This window comes from Thermobia domestica, chromosome 12 (assembly GCF_964235325.1).
Source record: "Thermobia domestica chromosome 12, izTheDome1.hap1.1, whole genome shotgun sequence".
NCBI lineage: Eukaryota > Metazoa > Arthropoda > Insecta > Zygentoma > Lepismatidae > Thermobia > Thermobia domestica.
Window position 1 is genome coordinate 201,150,255 of NC_137465.1, and position 24,134 is coordinate 201,174,388.

The 24,134-nt window shown below is 36.6% G+C and overlaps 1 protein-coding gene across 2 annotated transcripts in view; it reads left to right on the forward strand.

Moving 5' to 3' along the window:
• LOC145666931 (retinol dehydrogenase 14-like) overlaps positions 1–18,358 on the forward strand; it is a 93,499-nt gene extending 75,141 nt beyond the window's left edge. For both annotated transcript variants that reach the window (XM_081734533.1, XM_081734534.1), the window contains exons 5-8: positions 4,074–4,256; positions 9,326–9,435; positions 13,936–14,025; positions 16,550–18,358. In XM_081734533.1, coding sequence (XP_081590659.1) covers positions 4,074–4,256; positions 9,326–9,435; positions 13,936–14,025; positions 16,550–16,669 — 503 coding nt within the window. In that variant the 3' untranslated portion in view covers positions 16,670–18,358. The remainder of the gene's footprint in view (positions 1–4,073; positions 4,257–9,325; positions 9,436–13,935; positions 14,026–16,549) is intronic.
• The last annotated feature ends 5,776 nt before the right edge of the window (positions 18,359–24,134 follow it).

Sequence of the window (24,134 nt, forward strand, 5' to 3'; positions counted from 1 at the left end):
ACCATGTAAAACTGAAAACGGTCTTCGAAATTACAGATGTCGATTAACCTGGAAAACAATTTTCGTAAACTTAGTTTCAAATGAATTGTTAGATTCACACGCCAACAACTTTCCTGTCATGGATCTTGAGCAATTAATCTTTCCAGCTGGAAAGATAGAAAAATGTGTATGCACTTGAAAACAAATAAACATACCAAAAGACCAAACATATGAAAATATGTCTAGCTGGTGTATTTTATATACGAACATTTGGTAACCTCCTACTAAGAAGAACCCACAAATAGTGAGATATTGGAGACTACATAGACAAATATGGGAAGCGCACGCACGCATGAAAAACATAAATTGATCAAAGTGCCTTACTAAAGCAGTTATCTAAAATGCAGGACACTGGCTTCGATTCCCGCCAGTTCAGCTTTCAGTATTTCTCTGCTTATTCGAACATAATTGCACGAATAATGATTTGTCTTGATAATTACCAGCAATTTAGTTGATTTCTAGTAGGTCTATTTGTTATTGTCGCGACCAGTATCTAATATGAACTGTTGTTAATCCACTACTGGATGAAGGTCTCTCCGATATTTCTCCACGACCATCTATCTTGGGCAATCCGTTTCCATGTTAACCTACAGAGCTTCTTAATTTCGACACATCACCTCATATTTGAAAGTTTTCTTAATCTTTCTTGTTTCTTGGTATACAGTCAAGGATTGTTCTTATTTACTTACCATACGTTATTTTTACAATGTGTCCCACACACTGCCGTTTTAGGCTCTTTATTTTCGAGATTATATCCTTCACTATTGTCATCTTTCTGATCCATGTACTTCTTTTGCTCTTTCTTCGGGTTACACCGAGAATACATCTTTGCATGCTTCTTTGTATATTCTGAAGACGGTGCATGGCTGATTTTATAAGTATGCCAGTTCCCGATTCATACCTCAAAACACGTTGAATACATTCGTTAAACATTTTTCTTCTAGGCACATCTGCATTTTACATTTCAGTGTAAAGTTGTTTCTTTCGAATACACTCCAATCTCGTTTGATGCGTCTGTTTTCTTTAATGTTTCCATCCAGAGAGATCTTCTGTCTCAGGTAAACTTACATGTTAACTTTTTCTAACTTCTTGTCTTCCACTTCTATCTTTGACTTCATTGCCAACTTGTTCAACATCTCCTTCGTTTTCTTCATATTCTTTTTTTCACCTGACTTCCTTGTTTTTAGATTTATCTCTTCTATTAGATCTTGTTGTTAAAAACGAAAATTATAACATCGGCGAAACGTAGATGTGTCTGACATTTTTGTGCGTGTATGTAGCTATAATTACATAATTCCAAATTATTCGCATTTATGTAATTTAGCTTAACTTATCGTCTTCCTGCGTTGTATTAATACAAATCGTCTACGATCCTATATTCTAAGCACACACTAATATAATTACTATTCGTAAATGGGATGAACATAGGTGTTCAATATAGTGTAGTAGAGATTATTTAAAATTCAACCTATGAAACTACGTACAATTTTAGACACTTGTGTATGATATTTCGGCATCTGCCTATGATAACACTGGTTCAAATTAAGTTGGTGGTGGTGGTATAAATTACGCACGGAATTCGCAGTAAGGAATGGAAGTGAACACCTACGAATGTTCTCCAAATGCTTGTATACTGATATTCTCTATCGTTCGCTTCGGTGTGCATGCTACTTTAGACCGTTCAGCAAACGACGATCGTGTAATCTTATTGTTTTTAAATAGATATAAGATGGTTTCTATATGACTTAATTGCATTCCTAATGTTCATACTGATGTATTTGATGCTATTATCTGGCATATGTGGATTAAGTCACTTAAATGAATGAGGAGATTTTTATGATTAAGTTGGAATCAAAGATTTAGATGTAGATATAGCAAGAGGTTATTTATTTTAAATGGAAGATGTCTTATTAAATGATCCTCTGGAAACCCACTGATTTATGCTAATTGGAAACTCTAGATCTTGTTTAGATTGTCTAAAATAATGTTATTATCTTTCGGTTAGTTGCTGAACAGATTAGATCAGTGCGTTGATTGCTAATTACTAATTTACTATTCAGTAGTTTGGCTAGACTTAATTATAAACAATAACTCACGATTGATGCAAGATCTTTCGTCATGGAGCTCCTATAATAAAGTAATTGCTGAAATACATAACCTGACTTAGCAGTTTTCTTGACTCGGACGTTTGAATTATTTTTCTTTTTTATCTTTCTTTCTTTTACCTCATTTACCGCGAATATAGATTGTTTTAAATCTATATGTTTCTTAGGGCAGTAAAAATTTCTAAACAACTTCCATATCTCTTTTGCTCTACGAATATAGTTTATTACCCTTAGAATCGGCGAAAGTGACCTTCATGATACCTCGAACATAATTCTTAAATATATGGTTTACTTTTTATATACGAAGACAAAGTGCTTTTGTAAGCATGTTACCCCTTTGATTTAGGCAACCCAGCTTACTTTACTGTATGGTTGGTTGTCCAACTTCACTAATTGTACGGCGCAAATTAACCACCTGGTATATATATATATATATATATATATATATATATATATATATATATATATATATATATATATATATATATATATATATATATATTTGGTCTAGGAATTAATTCGTGCGGTTGGTACGCACACATTGAAGCTGTAGTACAAACACAAAATACATAAATACCTTAAGAAAAATATTGTCCATCGCTAGCCACCACTTTCGCCCATCTGTCAGGCAATGTACGGATTCCGTGGCGAAAGAAGTCCTCATCCTTGGAAGCGATCCAGTCAGAGACCCATGTTTCGATATCTTCTGAAGAAGTAAACCGCTGTCCAATCAAATCGTTGTTCATGCAATCGAACAAGTAGTAGTCCGAAGGAGCAACGTCTGGTGAATACGGCGGGTGGGTAAAACTTCCCATCCGACATTTTCTAAATAGGTTTTGACCGGTTTTGCGACATGTGGGCGAGCGTTATCATGTTGAACAATAAGTTTATCATGTCTGTTCTCCCATTCTGGTCGTGTTCTGGCCAGAGCTTGCTTCAAACGCATTAATTGTCGTCGATAACGTTCTCCATTCATAGTTTCATGCAGCAGCTCATAGTACACCACACCTTTCATATCCCACCATATGCACAGCATAACCTTTGCACAGTGAATATCTCGTTTTGGTTGTGATGGACCTGGTTCACCGGGTTTCTCCCAGGCCTTTTTTCGTTTAGGGTTCTCGTAATGGATCCACTTCTCATCACCCGTAATAATTCGATGCAGAAACCCCTTTCTGCTCTGTCGTTGAAGCACCAATTCGCAAATGGTTTTTCGTCTTTCATCGTCTCTGTCTTTCAATTCATGTGGAACCCAATGTGACACGTTTTGAATCATTCCCATGGCTTTCAAGCGTTTGGAGACTGTTGTTTGATCAACGCCTAATGCTGCTGCAAGTTGTTCCTGCGTTTGACACGAATCCTGCTCGAGCAATGCTGTCAATTCTTCGTCTTGAATTTTTTTTGGCTCTCCAGCTCGCTCTTGGTCTGCCAAGCCAAAATCACCACTTCTAAACCGTGCAAACCACTTCTGACACGTTCGCTCAGCTAGAGCATGGTCACCATACACTTCCACCAAAATACGATGACTTTCAGTGGCACTTTTCTGCATGTTAAAGTAATGCAGCAGGACACCCCGCAAAAACACTTTATCAGGCACAAATTGCGCCATGTTCACTTAACTACAAACTGGTGTTGTTGACGCTTTAATCCACTGCCCTATACTACGAACGATACGCGATGACAGGGGTTTGCAACACATGTGTGGATACACGGAACTGTGGGACGCTCCGTTCGTTGCGCCATCTCTTGTCCACCCGCACGAATTAATTCCTAGACCAAATATATATATATATATATATATATATATATATGTGTGTGTGTGTGTGTGTGTGTGTGTGTGGTTATACGTAAGAGACTCCTGATGAGTTCCTGGGTATGCCATTGGCGTTAGCCTAAGAGGAAGTAAGCAATTCTGCACTTGTTTTCCAGATTTGCTGAAGAAATCAGCTCCGAGCCGCATCGTTGTTGTGTCGTCCTCGTGGTACCGCATTGCTTCAGTTGATCTTAACAACGTAAACCCAAAGAATTATTTCCCTGCATACTTATACTTCGTTTCCAAGTACGCCAACAACTGGTTCACCATTGAGCTCGCAAGGAGGCTGCAAGGAACAGGTAAGTCAGCAATATTAAGTTTTATTTTCCATGGAGAAAGTGTGTAGTCGTGAACACCTTCAAGATAGAGATTTCAACGGATGCATAAGCGAGAATCCCTTTATTTCTGGAGGCCATCATCCGTTCTTCTGTTCGTATTTGAAGATATTACGGAATTGGAACGAACTCTCCGGTGTATTAAATCACAAACAGAATTTAAATGCAACCATTTAAAAGTTCCTATCCTGAAGGGATTTTACAGTTCTACTCTACTTTAATGATGAAAAAAATCTCAGAAACATCACTAACAATTTTTGACCGAACTTGAGCAATGATTATAAAAGACCATTGTGAGTAAAATCGTGAACAATGCGTTTTACACGTAGGATTTCCTCGGACACAGTTACATCAATGTTATTTCAATTTTACAGGTAACTATGTGATTAACGACAAAAATATGAAATTACTAATTTTCTTCGGAATTTTGTTTTAAACAATAGTTTATTATAGTAGGATCTTTTCAATATTTTTTCATATGCTGCTTTGAGTAAATTTTTTCTTGCTTCATAAAGAGTCCAGAGAGGAAGTTCTGTGAAGAGCTAACTTGGTCAGAGGTTGATTTGAAAAATGAAATCTTTTAAGTTTTACGTCCCACGGATATGCCAGTTAGGCTAAAGGAGACGGTGATGATGAGAAATGAGTGAAATGGTGGAATGAAGAAAGTGGGAGGAAACGGGAAACCCCGAGAAAACCCACGAGCACCGTGTTTGCCCACCACAAAGTTCACTTGGCGGGGGCTGGGATCGAACCCGGGACCCCAAGCACCAGGGGTGAACGCTCTACCACTGAGCCACCGCGCCCCCCAGAGGTTGATTTGAATCGGATAACCATTCAAAATTGGATGTTTACTGTTTCGAACATTTTTCAATGCTGAACTGGCGTGAGTGTAAATTCAAATAGTATTTTCAATTCCTTAATTATCTGCAACAACTTTAGCATCAGGTATAAAGTAAGTTGCATTTAATGCTTAAGTTATAGCAAGTAATAAGGGATAGTCCATTTATTCCATCCATTTCTTCTAGCCCGAAACAACCGAATTGAGTGACGTCAGTAACTATTAAAAACAAAATTGTAAAGCAAAAACAGTTCTTAAACTTTTACTCTTCACAGTTATAAAATAAATATTTGAATGGGGCTCTGCTCAGTAAATATCTTGAAATTGGTCTGTCAAAGTACATAGTAATGGGAGAATAAGTGAAATGATTCCTAAAATGTTTGTAGTTCCTGTAAAATAAAAAAAAAATCGTCTAAAACTGAGGTTGCCTACATAAAACAATGAATCACAGGACGGAACTAGAACATCGAACGCATGTTGCATAACTTGACTGTTGACCTCAATTAACGGGACAGTTTTTGCCAATGTGTTCAAGGCAATCCACTGCTCAGGGTTATTTTTGATAGAGGAAGAGCGGAAGAATTCTAAACCATTCATACGAGTTGTATATAGCTGAAACACGTTTTGAGCCGCAAGGTGTACGACAACTCATGCAGACATGCTGTAATATATGTTATGTAATGGTAAACTATAGACAGTAGGTGTTATAAACCTACTTAAAAATTTCTTTGTTTTTATATTCGAATTTTAACCAACTTCAAAAATAGAGAAGAAAGTCCTTATCTCATCACGTTTGTATATATATGACCATTAAGAATAAACATAATTTTTTATGCAGTTTTCCATCCAAAATTGCTTCTAATGCATTATTATTTTATTATTATTTACTAACATTTATTACTTACTAGCTGAAATGCCCGTTTGTCGCAAAGAGAGAATAGGTTTGTAGGAAATATTTAAATTCCTTTTCCACATAGAATATTTATTTCAATGAAAGTTTAATGAAAAAAATACAAAAGATACTCTACTTTTGGCATAAATATTGAAAACCCTACACTTACCAAGTACGCTTTAATCAAATTGATTAAAAAGACCAACTTGAAGTGGATACTAACTACCTTCTAAAAGTCATTTTAAAAGGGTCAGAAGACGTTTTCCCGATCCCGAAAAACTATGAATTCGACACAAATTTCAGAAATTTTTGACATTTTATTTTTCACCTCCTCCCATTCACTGCCGATGGGGATGAACTTCTACTTAAACACCATTGCGAGCGCCATTATTCTCATCATCGATGCCAAAAACTATGGATTGCACACTACTATCAGTAATTTCGCATTATTTTTACATGTTACTCCTGCCAACTCCTACCTCTTGGAGTGCCTTACACTCACAGGATTCAATAAGGTGTGGAGGATGCTGTGTTGTTCTTTGTTTTGTTTGATTTGAGTTTAGTGTTCCGTTCAGCAGCGAAGCTATATGAGACGTGGACCTACAACTTAACGTGGGATCCGAACCACATGAGGTCCCACCGGAAATCGATCCCCTGTCTCCTACGCAAAAAGCGCGTACGCTAACCATATAGCCACGAGGGGGCCATACACCTTAGTGAAGTCATCAGATTTCTCGCCACTCATAGGAACTTACATTTGATGTCCTTTCTCTACATTGCTTCGATCTTCGTTTCTGATTTATCACCTCGGGTTCATTGGCATAGCGAGGAAACCCAGCCATGTTCCTACAACAAAGTTTAACTCTTTAGTACCCTGGTTTGCATATATGCAAAGTTTACTTCGAAATTGTATTACAGCATGCAGTTTCTAGTTCGGACATAGAAAAGTAGCTTAGCTTTGCGTATCAGCTAAGATGCTCTTTCGCTAATGAAGTTCTGGATTTCCCGCTAGATGTCATAGTAAGCCAGCCTTGGATTCTTTGTTTTACTTGCTGCATTCGGAGTCACGTCATATTATCATCTTACAGCTTTCTTTGCTCGTTGAGGTGGACAGATTTTGAACTGTTTTTTTTTTCTGTGTTAGACAGAAATGTAATGAGTTAAAAGTACAAGTTTGCTGACAATTCGTCGTGTTTTATTGGTTTAATCAGTTTTTAGTTGACTTTGCACATGCCAATGCGCAACTTTGCATAGATCCTATATACAAACACCAAAAAATGTCCCATAGACCCCATAATATTTGCATTATTTTTTAAAAAAATCTCGTGTTTCCTACACCGAAACCACTCCATTAAAAAAAAACAGTCTGATTGGAAACATTCAGCATTAAAGATTTAACTAATACAGTGAAACCTCTGAATAACGGACACCAATGGGACGGAAATTTTTGTCCGTTACTGAAAGGTGTCCGTTACAGAGAGGTTACAAAAATTTAATTTTCTCATCGGTAATTGTATGCAGTAATATACAGTAAATACATTATGTATGAGCGTAAATACGTAAAATTCAATATGAAAATACTCTATTTAGTACGTATTTGAATTACTGGGACGGATGAAGGAGAATGTGTTAATATGTTAAATAATATTATTGTTGGGGAATGCGTTAATATGTTCGTATACTGCAAATGATAATGCGTGTATGGTAATTTTCTTAAGGACATGTCATCACCCTGTAAAAAATCTATTAATTCACATACCGCCTATATTAAAAGTAAAAATAGCTTTTAAAAGTATGCAATATTATTATTAAATACTGAAAATGTGGAGAAGAAACTCATCAAATTTCTTGAGGAAAAGTCTGCAGTAGTTGTCTGCCGTGTACGTACATCCTACGGACACTAGTTTCTGTTCGAAATTTGCTTGCAACTGTTGGATCAATTAAAGAACTTCTATTTCACCGCGATTAATGGCAAATTTAATTGTTCAACTGTTTGACACACCAAATTGCAGAAAAGAAAAATTTTGCTTTTCCAAAAAAGTAAGGGAGGAAACATTGCTCGTTGAAAAATGTTATCGCAAAATAAACAATGTTTCTTTTGTTATCTACGAAATTGTCAGGAAAGATGCAAGGCCCAGAGGAAAAAGCACTAAATTTGTTAGGGAATAGATCCGCATAGAATTCTTGACCATACGACTAATCCAGCATGAGTGTTAGTGCTTATTCAAGATTTTCTAGGATTTCCACCAGAAAGCAGTTTATTGCGGGCAGAAAAAAAGAAGCATTTCAAGTTCAGCTTGAAGTTGTTCTGTTTGATGATAAATACACTTGTGGGGGAAAGACTTTTCTGTCTACTGTTAAATATCGCAGAACCAAGAATAATTCCTGTCCGTTATGAAGAGGTTATTGAAACGTTTGGGAATAAAAAAAAGGATTGTCCGCGTCCGTATCTGAGAGTGTCCGTAAAAGGGAGGTTTTGTTCCGTAAGAGAACATATATTTTTGCCAGGACAAAAATATCTGTCCGTATTATAGAGGTGTCCGTTATTGAGAGGTGTCCGTTAAGGGAGGTTTCACTGTATTATCTGTACTCATTTATTATGAATTGAAGTACTCAGAACATTTTTATAAAAAGTTATAAACGAATGCTTAATTCTTGACAATTGTGAAGAAATGTAAATTGAAAACCTTTACTGAGAGATGGTAAACGGCTGTCCGGTTAGTTGAGGCCAGGGGAGAATAAACAACGCAGAAAACTAAAGTTTGTTATAGTGGTTGAAATGATAAATTAGAAGTATTGAAATAATAAAGTAAGGAGAGATGGCGTTGAGGTCTTACCCAATCTAACTATGACTTTTTGTGTTTTCCAGCTTTCCTCTCTATATATTGATTTTTTTAAAATTTTATATTGTGTTTTCCTTCTTATACTTAGGCGATATCTTTGATTATCCCTTCCCTTCGCTTGGTCCCATCATCATATGTTCAATTCTATATTTACATAATTTAACATTATCTGTTTGCTCCCCTTCTTCTTTTTATGCATGCCACTACAATTTCTTCCTACGTTTTGCCGACTTAATCTGGTTTCTTCTCATGATGTGACCATAACAGTCCACACTCGTGTAATGCGTGAAAAATTAAATATTTGAAATGTATTTTGTGCTGATGGCGTTCCCTCCTGTGCAACTAGAAAATGTTTAAAATGGAAGTAATATACTGTGACCATTTCGAAGTAAAGAATATCTAATGTGACTAACGTGTTTTTTTTTTTTTTTTTTTTTTTTTTTTTTTTTACGTTTTACAGGGGTCACTGCAAACTGCCTTCATCCTGGGATGGTAGACACAGGGATCTGGAGAAACGCCCCGTTCCCCCTCAACATTCCGCTCTGGATGATTATGAAGGCGTACTTTAAGGTAAATTATTCAGTCAGTCTACAATGTATTATAATACAAAATACTCAGTGCACTGCATCAGCAGATTTCATTCTTAAATTTAATACTTTTAGGATTTATGGCATATTTTTATACCATGGCGCACTATCGTCTATGACCGCTTATTTAGGTTCTATAAAAGGTTTTTAAGCCGGGATATTTTATTGGTCAAGTAAAGGATGGACCAAAGAACACTCTAGATGCGTTTTGGAATCGGATGGTCAACTTGGCGGCGCCAAGTGAGGACGGAGGGGCCTGACTTTTGTTTTTTTTTTTTTTCTTAAGGCAAATTTCAAAAATTGTTCACGGCTTTAGTTTTCAAGATATCAGATTGAAATTTTGTATACGTATTGTGTGTACTTTTGGGTATTTACAAAATTTTTCGAGATCCCTACGTAAAACCGGAGACGGAACCGAGGGGCGCAAGTTTTCCGAGGGGGTGATTTTTTTCAGAAAAAAATATGTTTTTTCCCGATTTTTCCGATTCAGGTGTATGACATGGACAAATCAGTAGTACCGTTGGAAAGGACTCATTATACTAAAGAAAATGGCGTTTGAACCATGACTCTAGGAAAAATAGTAATGACACAGTAAATTTTTATAATATGTAATATATATAAGTATGTGTGTATATAGACGTGCAGGGACTAAATTCAAACTTTCAACAATTTTCTGCCTTTTTTTTTTCAAGATATAAGATTGAAATTTTACACACGTATTATGTACATAACAACGTATTTTTTAAAATCAGATCCCTATGTGAACCGAAGCCCGGGCCAGAGGGGCGTAAAAATTTCAAAAAGAATTATTTTTCGAAAAATCTCCAGATTTTGCCCGATTTTCCCATTTCTGGTGTATAATACGGACAAGCGAGTGGTACCGTTGGAAAGTATGCTCTATCCTGAAAGAAAAATTAGGTATGAACCGTGATCCTACGATAAATATGAAGGAAGCAGTAGCTGTTTGAGTGGAAAAGTCTAAAATTTACCTCAAAAAGTGGAAATCCTGAAAGGGTTAAGTAAGTTTTGGGAAGGAAAGAGGTATGCCACACACAGTGTATTGCCAACTAACCCAGAAATATTGTTCAAAGCCGAAAGACAACTCAAAATAAGCTTTACTAAAGAGGCATCTTAAGTCAGCTCTTTTTACAGTTATCAAAATCGAAAATAATTAATTTGAGGGATTTGGGAATGTTATCGAACTGAAACATTAATAGGTCTACCAGACCTGCACTTAGGGTACTACACATTTTTTCTGACCTTGGCAATTGTGTCGACTGCTGCCTCCAAAAGATACAACACCCTTGAAATTTAAAATGGCTGTTCTACAATTGACTCCTGCGGAGGATATCATGTGATCTTTGTCGACAACTACTATTAACACAATTTTGATGGCTGCCAGTGTACGCAAATATCAATCGTGGGACATTTTTCTAGCAATAGACTTCCAAAGGTCTTTCTTCTACTCTTGCAACTGAAGATTTACGTTAAAATAATTGAATTTTGATTATGCCATAAATAATTAATTTTGTTTAATTAATTTCATATTTCCCAACTATGCTGTTCATACCCATGGAAAGTCTTCTAGAACCTTTTCGTCTGCCTTTTACTCTGTCGACAGATAACAGAGCGGAACCGGTAAGAGACCGTGAGAAATGTTTTTCCTTACTGATTCAGCAATCCATGAATAGGGTTTATCTCCACCAGGGATGGGCGAAACCGATTTTTATAAAAACCGGAAACCGGTTTCTAGAAAAACTGAGATCCGAAAAACTGGCGTTTCGGTTTTCTCCAAAAACCGGTTCGGTTTTTCACCGAAACCGGTTCGGTTTTCACCAAAACTGGTTTCGGTGAAAACTTTTGGAAAAAACATAAAACTATTTCTGTGGAAACAGAATTGGTTTCCTGAGAACAACGAAACATTATTCTGGTCAGCGGTGAAAAACCGGTTTCGGTGGGAAACCGTTTTTTTAATTTTCAAAATCCGTTTCGGTTTTTCTAAAAACCAAAAAACCGGTTTTGTGCCACCACTAATCTCCACCATTATTCCGCTATTGAAACAGGAGGGGTACATTTAACCATCTGCGACTTCAGCACTGGATTTCTTTTTTTGGAGGTTTGTCGTGGATTCACGGCATGAAACGAAGCTATCCTTTCAATATAAGGTATAATTGTTATTGATGCCTATTCATATTAATATTTTTTAAACCTTGTTCAAGTATTGAAATGAAGAGATCAACGATTCTATGCATCTAAAATATCTCAACGTGGCGATATCGGGACTCCTAGGGATGTCAATAGAGTAATATCAAATTGTCAAAAAATATTGGACCTTTTGTTCACGTGATGGTGTTAGTGTCCCAAATCTGAGGATGACGAGTCGCAGCGAGTCGAGCTTAACGTCATTTGACAGGTGAGAATTGAAGGTAGTAGATATGCAAAAATGTTAATATTATTATAATCAGACGGAAGGTATTTCACCGTGAACGTGACTTAATTTTCCATAGAACTGCACTACATTTTACAATTTTATTTCGATAAAGACTCACATGTTGTGCAGATCCGTGAAGAAATTTGTACAGTTTATCCTATCAAAACCGCAAGGAAAAGTTCAGTCGGTTTTATTTTGGACCAGTCTGGAATTTCAATGTTCTAGTTTCTGCTCGCAAGTGAGCGACCAATCACAGCAAAAGTGAAAGATATTCTGGCAAAAGTCGAAGAGACCTGGCATGCAACGAGCCATGACATTAACAGCCATCACCAGTGTTAAACCATTTGGTGAAAGCTGGCTACAAAAAGAAGCTTGACATTTTGGTGTCACGTGATCTGACAAAAAAAAAACATGTAATCTGTGGAATCTGTGCTGAAACTTAACGAAACCATTTCTCAAGCAGTTCATCTCAGAAGTACGACAATGTTGTGCGAAAAAGTTCGTGGTCGAAGTGAGGAGAAACTCCACGGTTTGTGGTAAAGTTCACAGTGACGAACAGAAGGATTAGGTTTGCGTTTCGTGGCATTGGAAGGACATCAGACTCAAGAGCTTCTGCCGCAGGACAGAATTATAGACTGAGATCTGTATTGCTGACAAGTAGCACGTGTCTACGTAGAAATTAAACAAAACCGGCCGGAACTGGTCAACTGAAAGAGTATTGTATACCACACTGACAATAGCAGACCGCATACATTTTTAACAGCCTGTGAAAAATTAAGGAACTTCGCTATAGATAACCCACATTGACTTGACACGTAGTCTTCCGTTCTTATCGCTGCTGTCGCCTGAAGGAATTCCACTCCTTTTCTCTCGCTTAGCGACAGCTGAACCTTTATCGGCTCAACACGTGAGTTTGTCGACGGTGAGCTTTAGTTCGCATTTTTGCCACGGCTCAAGACATTTTGGCAGCACTATAGGAGGTTTTAATACATCCACTTTATAGCACTGACCTGGACCGTGACACTATAATTTGTTTCGGTCTCTAGAGAACTACCTGAACGGTGTCAAATTGACTTCAGAAGAGGCCTGTGAAAACCATGTACCACAGTGTTTTGACCAGAAACTATAGGCGTTGTGTAGCGACGGGATTGAGGTGTTACTGGACAAATGACAGAGGATCATGGAACAAAATGGTGCACATGCGGTTTCATAATATTATTTTGAAATCACAATATAATTCTCAATTCGGCGTCCAAATTCTCAATACCAAGAGGATAAAAACAGCGTCAGGTTGAGAAAGCCTGATATACAGTAATGTCTCGACCTTATAACATAACAGTAGCTTATTGCGTACTCGTATTATTGCCCACGACACGACAAATAACGTTTCCTCGTCCCGTCTCATAGATTTAAGTAGGAATCTTGTTTCCTGTCCAGTCTCGAATTCTTTCATCTCTTTTTGTTATGTAAATTTATGTACAAAAGTTATGCTATGATTTGTCTATTTCATCTAGAAGCTATGAGAATCTTCTGCGTTACGAGAGGCCCATGAAGGGTGTGTTATGGGAACATCCGAATTTTATTTACTATTGAATATATGTTTAAATGTTGATAAATGCTCTTCCTTGTGTTCGTACGTTCACTTTATCTATTTATAGATTTTATATTATGATCCATAAAATACTAAAGCAGTGTTTGAAATCGAAGACTTGAGTGAACTAGTGTTGCTCCCAAGAGTGGAGAAATTTCTCTTTTCCTGGACAATACTGTATGTAATAAGTAACTCTTCATTTTCCTATACTTTGAGATAACAGTAAGTCTGAAGCAAACACCATATTTAATAACGTTTTTTTTTAAAAAAAAAAAAAAAATATTTTGCTTATTTTATCGCAAGTATAAAGTTTTCCGATTTTGAATTATGCCAGTTGCAGTCAATACCATTTTCTTTCACGATGTTCTTGTGTGAGTGTCTTTGTGTTGGAATGATCCAATTAATGAAATAATAAAAGAGAGTATTTCCGCAAAGTAAGAAGTGATTTTTATGTTTTGCAGAACCCCGTCCAAGGAGCCCAAACGACGATTTATGCTTCTGTTGCAAAGGAGTTGGAGGGCGTCAGTGGGAAGTATTTCGTTGACTGCAAAGTGAGTACTCTTTATGTTCATTCATCGTCGCTGATCAACAACATATTCAGGGTGTTAATAAAGTATACCGAGAAGCCGTAAGGGGTGATCCCTAGCACCAAAATAGGGAAGGAAGTTCATATTAACATCACAGGGAGAAGTGCATAGTTTCAGAGCTAGGGCGATTCGAATGCACGTACCTTGCAACAATGGTTATTTCGAATGTGAGACACCGTGAAGTAGCTGTCTACATTATCGTGAAAGAAGTCACACATACACCACTCAAAAATGCACATTTCCGCAATGTGCAATGTTGCGCAAGGGGTTGCCTACAGGGCATAATTCAAAGACCAGGCACCCAACAGAATTTTCAGAAATCCTCTGCATTAAAAGATTACTCCAAAGCAGTAAAAGGTAAACTTTGGAAACAGGGAACACATAATGTGACGACCGTAGTTTGGAGTATAATGACTCCACGGCTACTCGCGTTCGAAATTACGCGTATTACAATGTGGTTTTTCCACCCTTTTAGAAAGCCCTAACTCTGAAACTATAGACTTTTTTCCCACAGGTTCATATGAACATATTCTTATTTTGATGTGAGGAATACAGCTTGTCAGTATACTTCATTAACACCTGACATTTGTAGTTCTGTTCACAGTTTCCTTTCAAAACATTTCAAAATTCAGCATCTTATAGGTTTCTAGAATAAGCATCTATTTAATGATTTAATGTATTCTCAGTCGAATCTGTTATGGATGTCCCCCTTTCGAATGCTATGTAGTTTACAAAAGATTAATATATTTTAGCAAAAAGGAAGAGAGATACAGTCAAGTCTATCCCTGCATAATTTTATTGTTCAAACCATTTCACTTTCATGAGTATAGAATTATCAATAATATGCTATCAAAGTAAAACTTTATATTTGGTGGTAATTTTAAATTTCAACGAAAAAATTGAATTAGCATGAGGTATGAATTTTGAATGTTATGCTTAATGTTCACTAAGATAAATTCTAGACTGCCTAGCAGAAACAGTATACGTCATAAATTAGCCAATATAAGATAAGTCAAAATTGGAGATCTATGTGTAATAGTCCACCTCCGGTTAACTTGGTATAAGTCAATTCTTAACATGAGTTGAATAATCGCGTCTTGGTACTGTTAGTATGTGATTCATACTTATGCTTGGTAAAATAAAAAATCGCCTCCTGAAAACCTGTTTTTTTACTTTTACTGTTTCTCTCACGCAATCTAGAATTGTAACATAACATGTAACATATATGAATAAGTATATGGTCTCATTATCTTTCATTAAACATGACTAACTTTTGTTAAATTCTTCTTAAATTTTGGAAGTATTACATTTGGCTCACCCTTAAATTTTGGAATTGTCAGAAAAAGAAAACAAATTCGTAACTGTCCTCTGGGACTCGAGTCAATTCTTCTTTATAGCTGTTACTGATGTTTATGTATGCAATACTAACCTTATGTATGATATGCTAAGCTGCAGAGAAGGCAACATACGTCGTCGCACAAAGTGGTGAGTGTAGTAATTTTATATTGTAGCGCACCAGAATATACATGTGCATCAAATCTTCGTTGCTACTTTTCTCTCTCCTGGTGTTGTGATCAGCAGTGATTGAATATAGGACCTTTTAATTTAACATTGGTACAGAAACATTTGTGAACTTTCTATGTTCCATGTATTCTAGTATTTGCCCTTCGTTGGAACATCTTGTTTCTTTTAGTTGAAACCCCTGGAGGTCAGTAAACATATTTAGCTTATCTAACTTCGTAAAGTTTAGTTTTGTGGTATTTTAAACGGTTAAATGCAAGTAGCTGAACCTGTGCTATTTGCACAGCGCACAGTTCTAATATGAGTGTGAATCTCCTTCTCACTTCTCACTATATCTGTGCAAGTTCTTTTACGAATACAAGTAAAAGACAGGAAGACTCTCAAATGGAGTGAATTGCTATAGACAAACGTATAAATGTAGTATTTTAATATATAGGATGTTGGAGGGGAGTTTGTGGCGAACTCGGACAAGTAATAGATGATACCAAATGCAAATATACTTTTCTTATAATTCCATATCCGAGTACGCCTTATTGTGGATTCACAAGCGTTCGAAGTTGCAAGTTTCCAATAGGTTTTCTCATTAAGATTAAAGCAAAGCGCCTGAAATGTCCATCAACCCGCTATACGTAGCTCCTCTACTGGTTGCCTGTCACAAGGGTATCAACCTTGACGTTCTAATGGCAATATTAAACTAATGGGGACAAAACGACACCTAAAATGTGGAATAGAAAAATGAAGACAAGTTGTTTGAAAATTTGAATGAGAACTGACAATTCTACACAAAATTTATAATCGACCAGCGAAAATGGCACGTTTCTAGCACTTGTAGTTTTCAAGATTTCGTTGTCAAAAGGATTGGCGACAGACATATTAACTTTTCTTGACCACAAACATAAAAACCTAGCATTTTAATATATAGATTATTTAAAGACTGAATGCATAAATTAATTTATTTGTTTTTTAGGAATCCCATTTATCTAAAGGCGCTTCTGATATGGCTTCAGCGAGAAAATTCTGGGAACTCTGTGAACAGATCGTGGAATTAAAAGAAGATGATCCAAGAATCTGTTCTACAATCCCATGATTTCAGAGACAAGACTTCGATTTTACCTGTTATTATTATACAAATCATTGACGATACCATCAAATAAGTCTTTAAACAAGAATCTCATATTCTGAACGTCTCACCTACTTATGCCTGGCAGTTCATCAAAAAATACTTCATTAACTCTACTGTGATAGAAAAATGTAATAACGGGACATTAGTTCGAGCCAGGGCAGCCCAGAAGAAGGCGATAGTGGTCATAATGGAAATCATATCAGTGAAAGCAGGTAGAAGAGTTAGAAAATTATTGTTGAAATATTTAAAGTACTAGTCGTAACAATGTGTATAAAAACTTATAATCTGTAGAAGGAGAACTAATTTTATCGAAGGGTTTGATTGGGAAAGGTGGGGGGTTGCTTGGAAATCAGACTTTTTAAGTTTAAAAGTGATAATCTTCTTTGGGAAGAATGCTATCTCAATAGGAGAACTTAGCAGCCATACGCTACGCCTTTGGTGAGTGCACAGTTCGTGGTTTTATCAATATTTGCAGAAGTTTTCATGAAGTATTGAGAATATACTATTGTGTTAACCATTTTTCGAAGTGGATATGGCACTCATTCTTCTAGTTTTTAAAACGATAACCTGTGTCTTATCAATTTTTGATAGTAGTGTACTTAAAAACCGCGTCACGTTTTCCCAATTCTTTTGACTCATTTCGAAAACTGTTAGTAAGTAAATCTGGAATGAATGTTGAGCCTAAATTTTGAAAGTAGAATAATAACTGTGTATATACTGTTAGAAGTTGAAGACTGGTTCAATTACTATAAATTAAAATTACGAGAGTTGGGATCCAACTATCCTTTCTAAAGGTTGCTCAAGCCATGCACACAGAACCCAAAGTATGTTGATATGGCATAAAAATATATGTCAAACCTGTCCGTAATAGGGCACACACACATGTCGTAATGATACTAAACACACTGCCAACAACGAGAATAATACTGTCACTAAAAACACAGCAAGAAAACGCTAGAAATATTAATTTTAGTGGAAATAGTGCTAGTTTAGTCACTAGACAACATTTAAAAGGTGCTAAATTTCTATTCTAAAAATGATAAATGAACCAATTGTTTTTGATTAAAAAAATATATCCTTAAAATTTCTAGATCAAGCGACATTGGTAACACAGATAACAAGAGACAAACGATAACCGCCTCACGTTTCCGCGCATGTGTATAAATTTTTGACGTACAATTATATCATCTCAAACAATGATATAATTGCCCCAATGATCAAAACAGAACATACTAATCAGTCAAAACTAATGAAAACAAGGCAGTAGATCATTTTGACATGCTATAGTTGCTCACTTTTTTTTATGTTCATGGCAGACATCCGTAATGTCAAAAAATCGACATATTTCCTTATGTCCACCATCAGAAGGCAATTCATTTGTACACATTAAAGTATGTCCAAATTTGAAGACATGCATTTTTCTGTTTTTTGAGTCGTTTCGGGCTCTGTGTGTGATTCATACGTAGTAGACGCCTACATCATACCAAATTAGGAGTGAACATACATAGTATTTTTTATATTGATAAAGGAATTGGGTAATAAACCACATCCGAGTATCTTTATATTATAGTTATCCCTAGGCTAGTACCAAAGTATTCGTATCTTGTGCATTGTGTTGTTGAATGTTGTTATGCAATAAATTTGTTAACTTGTGTTCGTGTTTCTTATTATTTCTTCTACCTTTGTACTGTATAACAGATGTTTTGAAGGTTAACAAACGAAGCTCAGACCAGGGGGCGGATCCAGGGGGTGCGATAGGGGCGATCGCCCCCCAGAAGAGGAAGCTTTCTTATTTTTACATATATAAATAAAACCCATCCCAAAGTTTGGAGCCCTTAAAAGTAGCAGTATGACAACCCACCGCCCCCCCAGAAGTCGGTCGTGGATTCGCCCCTGGCTCAGACCTTCTTCAAGTCATACACTTACATTTTAATACAATTCGAAAAGACATTTAAGAATAGAGTGTATGAGAAGTGACTTCCTATTTTCAATGCCACTTTTATCACACCTCTGAACGGTGAGCTCAAAGGCGATGGCATAAATAGCTGAATACATCGGCGGAAAGAGAGTCCAATGACAGTTTACAAAAATTGGAACTTAAACCAATAATCATCCTTATTAAATAGCACACTTGCTGTCTGTCATTATTGTCCACAATATATCCGAGGGAAAATGTGTCTTGTATCTTTGGAATTCCTTTGTGAGCAATGATTTCTTCGAGAACTGCTGACGTTAAGTTTAATTTTAATGATAAGAAATAATTTTATGTTTGTTATGTTGGCCACCGAGGATGCTGTTTGATTAAAGCGGAAAATAACACTGAATTAATACTACGCTGCATGTGGAGTATGGATTTTCTCTTTACTAGAGCTATTCCTATTCAATCGCCTCATTAGATGCACTTGAACAAAATATGATATACAGTATTTTCATTTTACACTATAGCATTATTTATGTGTGCTTGTGTTTCCAGATATCAATATTTGAGGATATCTCAGCTCATCGTTCTCCAGGACCGGGTTTTCCCCTTTCGAAAGTGATTTCAAATATATTTTTACCTGAAGAATTTGAAGGTCATGTTAGTGTTGCCAGTTCTAGATTTCAATACATAAAGAAAAGTTCATTTGTACATCGAACTTTTAAACTTTGTTGTAAATTACGAGTAAATCGTCGAAGACAATAAACTGGTACTCAGTCGGGCTATACAAAGCCTATTTATAGCTCAGTACAGCTGGATCACTCGGAAAGGGAAAACATACTGTATACCGCCTTATGCAGAGTCGTTTTGACGTATGATTAGCATCATACTAAAGGTCTGACTACTGTAGGAAACAAATGTTAGTCGAACTCTTTAGTATATTACTAATCACGCGTCAGAACGACTCTGCATAAGGCCCATAATGTGTAATGCAGAAACACTCACATGCGATTTCAATTAATTCACGGGAGCGTTAACAAAGCTTCTACTATTCGACTCAACTGACATTTGTGTGTTTGTCTCTCTACAACATCTGTTCCGTAAAACTTACCCGATTTTGATGAACCTTCTTTCCACTTGCAGAAATAACCCTTTTTTTTGGGGGGGTTTCCAATCCATCAAATATAAGAAGATAAAACGGGATCCCCAAGGTTGCAAGTTTATACATGTACATGGAAGACAATTTTCCATTATAAACCACGTAAAAATTATTTGACTATGACAAAACTTATTGTTATTTTCTTTATGACATTCTAAATATCCCCACAGCTTGGGGTTAAAACCTGCCAAGAATAAAGAAGTGATCCTCCCTCAATTTTAAGAATGAAAAATAGGTGTATGTCACACTCCCAATCATCTCCTACGCAAGGCGATAAAAGCAGTATAGAATAAATTATAGAATAATAGTCCAGGAACGTATTAAGGGGGATATAGGGGATGCTAAATTTTTGCAGCCCCCCCTTAAATTTTCGTGTAGGCTTGCAAACGAAGTATAATATGGTGATGAACTATAATATGGTTGGATCGCCCCTCCTAACTTCAGCCGCCCCCCCTACATTTTTGGGCTGGCTACCGGCCTGTAATAGACTCCTCAAAACTTACCGCCCCATGCAAATGCACGTGTTACACTCATGGTAGCGCTGCCCTGCTCGGAAATGATTTAACCCATTCTTTTTGACTTATGGAAGTGGAGGTCGGTCTTTGTTATAAGCGTAACGAAATCACGTGTTAATTAATCTTCACGGTCACTGACTGGAGCTGATTATTAAGCAGAGAAACAGAACTGTGTTGTGGAAAGAAATTAACCTACTCAGGTAGGTCTAATGACGACTCCGCACATGGACAGAGATTAGTATTTCTGCCCACTCTTCCAGTTGAATCGGGGGGCAGGTGACTCAATGTGAAAATGTTCGCCACTGGGAAGAATGGTCTCTGTTTCGATCCTAGGCCATGACATTTGTGATGAACAAGATCGTGTGAGTTATTTTTCCCCAGATTCTCCCGTTTTCTCCCACATTCTCACCCCATTGATTATTATTTTATTATCAGTCACTTTCATCAGTCATCCGTTTCTTTAGCATAAGGGCATAAAAAAAGTTGGTTAAAAAACTTTCATAACCTATTCTTGCTTTTTAATGAATGTGTATTTGCAGAAGGTAATTAAATGCCTACTTCCATGTCAAGCAGCAACAGAGGATGATTAGAAGAATCTCTACCCAAAGGATCAGTTTATAATTAATCGCATGCATAGGTGTCTCTGGCGGGTGGGACGAGGGGGACGCGTCCCCCAATATTTTGAATTAAAAAATATTCAATATTTTATTGTAGTTTAAATTATTTACTACCGACAGATTAACATATAAATAATAATAATAATAATATTTATTGGAGTATACTACTCAGGCTGTGAAACGATTATAACAGAATTCTTGATATACCTTAGGGAGCCCGTGAAGGTAAACAGAAAAGCAAATGGAATCGAAGACAATAAACAGGTTGTACTAGGTCGTATCATTTAAATCAATTTCTTTGATGTCCTCCCCCAAATTTTACATGTCAGAGACGCCAGTGATCGCATGAACTATAGAAGCAAGCGATTGGTTTTATTTAAGTTTAGCTTTAACATTTCTCCTTTCAAGCTTCCGTACCGTTTTCTTTCTTTCTTTCTTTTCTTTTTTCTTTCTTTTTTGTGTTTCTTTGATTTATGAAAGTGCGGCAATTTCCACACCACACCGGAAGTGGAAATTGCCCAAAACGGTCTTTGCCGCTCGCAAGTTGATCCTGACAGCAGGCCTGGTCTATCCAATCAAGAAGGTGGAATTCACGAATTTCCACAACCAATTGCAGCATCCAAATCTGTTTACATTTCAACCAACCTCAAAACAAGCATCTTTCTCCACAAAAGATATAAAATAAGTTATAACTTCTGCTTTTAAAAAGTGCAAAGACTCTACTTGTTGAATGGATTTAATCAGTTTTACTATGTTTGTCCAAGTGGCCCCGCGTAGTGGCTTCCAGTGGCTTCGGTGCGAGTGGTCCTGGATTCGTTTCCCGGTAGGGGCACTCGGTCGAAAAAGTGTAAAACGCTTTTTCAGGCCAGACATCCTGAATAAGGTTTTCCTCATTCACACCAGGTCCCATACCGTTTCCTTCCTTCCCCAATCCTTTCTTCCTTTCCTTTCCCCGCATAGTGTGCTCGCCAAGGGACGTCATCCCTCAAAACGTAACGGGCTCAAAGACCTTAGATGCTGAAAGCCCAGAAATCTAAATCTTAAATCCTATGTTTGTCCAAAAGAGATTCTCTACCATAGTTAAAATGAGTTTTCATGCAGACAGGAAGACCAACAACGGGGAAACATCTTTACTTCCTCACCACAACAGCTGAGGAATAACACATCCTGGCAACTCCAACATAGTTTCTCCCAGACTTACTATCACAAGTTCACCTAAATAGAACACTTCAATGAAGGCGTGCGCGGACGATCTCTTTGTGCTTCGGATGATGATTTCCTTGCTCTATCAGAATCACAAAGAATTATCTTTGACAATTAGAATATATGGGAATTTACATGTTTTTATCTCCAATGATATTCATTAACTATCAAAACATCATTTCCGATATACATTTGATTAAAGTATCCTTAGCACTCTTCGGGATTAAACTATATTTTCCGATCCGATCCTAGTTGTGTGCAGTCAGTGGGGAGATTAATCTGCTGCAGTAAACGTGCCTGAGTGCATACTGTATCCTGTGGAGTGCGAAGATAATTAGGTTTTTCCACGCTAAGAACCTGTCGGTACTAGAGAGCCACTGGCAGTTGTGCGAAGTGTATAGACCGGATATCATGAGTGAAGATATAGCCCCTACTTACCTCTATGCAACCAGCACGAATAGAGAGGAAGTGAGATTGTAGGTGGTCTTTCAGCTATGCTGGTATTGGGCGCTCTACTAGATAAACATATGAAAGGAAATACTTGTCTGTGGACTCACGCACATAGCCAAGGGGGGGTCCTGACCCCCGGACCCCCCTTCGAGACCAAAAATGAAAAAAATTAAGGAAGGATGAAACAAACCGAAATGAGAAAAAGAAGGATCAGCGTTAACAATAAAAAAAAAAAAAATAATGTACAGGAAGCTTTTGATTACTCTTTCTTATGAGCAGATTTGTATTACTTGCAATACATGGTGGCGAGGTGAATGAGATATCCTGGAAGAATCAGGGAACTTGAAATTTCTAGAAAAGTTACGTAATTCTCAGAATTTCTGCTACTAGTCAAGGAGATTTCAAGCTTCCGAAAGCATAGTGCCGTTGTGTAACAGCGTGGACATTTTTTATCTTAATTTTTCGTCATCACATCCTTGCAGTATCAAACATGTTATTTCCAAAACAATTTTCTGCTGTTCCTTTAACCTGTCATTTGGAACAGACAGTAGTTGACGGAATAAAAAAAAAAAATATATATATATGTGGAAAGAAAGTACTGTTAACATTTGATTCAACAGAAAAAGGAACGCAGATGCTGTAAAATATTTGACAACACATTATTGAGTATGTACTTTTCATAATAGTGAATATGTATTTTTATAATGGTTGGAGTCATAATGAAAGAAAAATTGTTATATTTGAATGAACAGAGGAAGGACGTAAATATTGTAAAATCTTTTTCAATACTTTTTTTTATTATTTTACTTGAGATTTCTTTATAGTTTGTTATTAGAATACTTACCAACATATCCTCATTTGATTGTTCTAACAAACCAATATATGTTGATAGTAAAGTAGTTTAGATTGATTGAGCTTCTGGGCTTTCAGAATTTCATGTCACGCCCCCCCCCCCTTCCGAAATCCTCGCTAAACGAACAATATATGTTCCAGTAAAATAGTTTAGAATGATCGAGCCCCTGGTGTGATGATCACAATATTTCATGTCATGGACTCTCCCCCCTTCACGAAATCCTGGCTACGTGACTGTGTGGAGGAAAAAGACTGACTCATATTGTTTCAAGGACGAGGGGACTTCGCAGTACTTTTTCGATGCATTCTTTGCAATACTCATGTACAAATTATTAAGAAAGAAATGAAATAGTTTATTAATGCACTTTACAATTTCAGAATGTAATAACATGTTATGCATATTAACTTTCTTCTTTTGCAAGCATTTAGGGAATTCTTGAATTACATTGTAGTAAATTGATTTACCTCTAAAATGTTATTGTGAAAGTAAGCACCCAAAACCACAAACAACTATGTAATTGTTACACTTGTAAACAAATAAATAATTATGAAATACTAATCAATAATTACAAAGTAATAAGTTGTCAAGTCACGTAAGACGGAGAAAGCTCACGCGGGTGTTGAGTAAATTCTTTCCTCTGGAACTAGAAAAACAAATCGCTGAACAAAAGCAACGTTTATTTATAAAATAATAATTGTCTAACAGTTTGGCCAA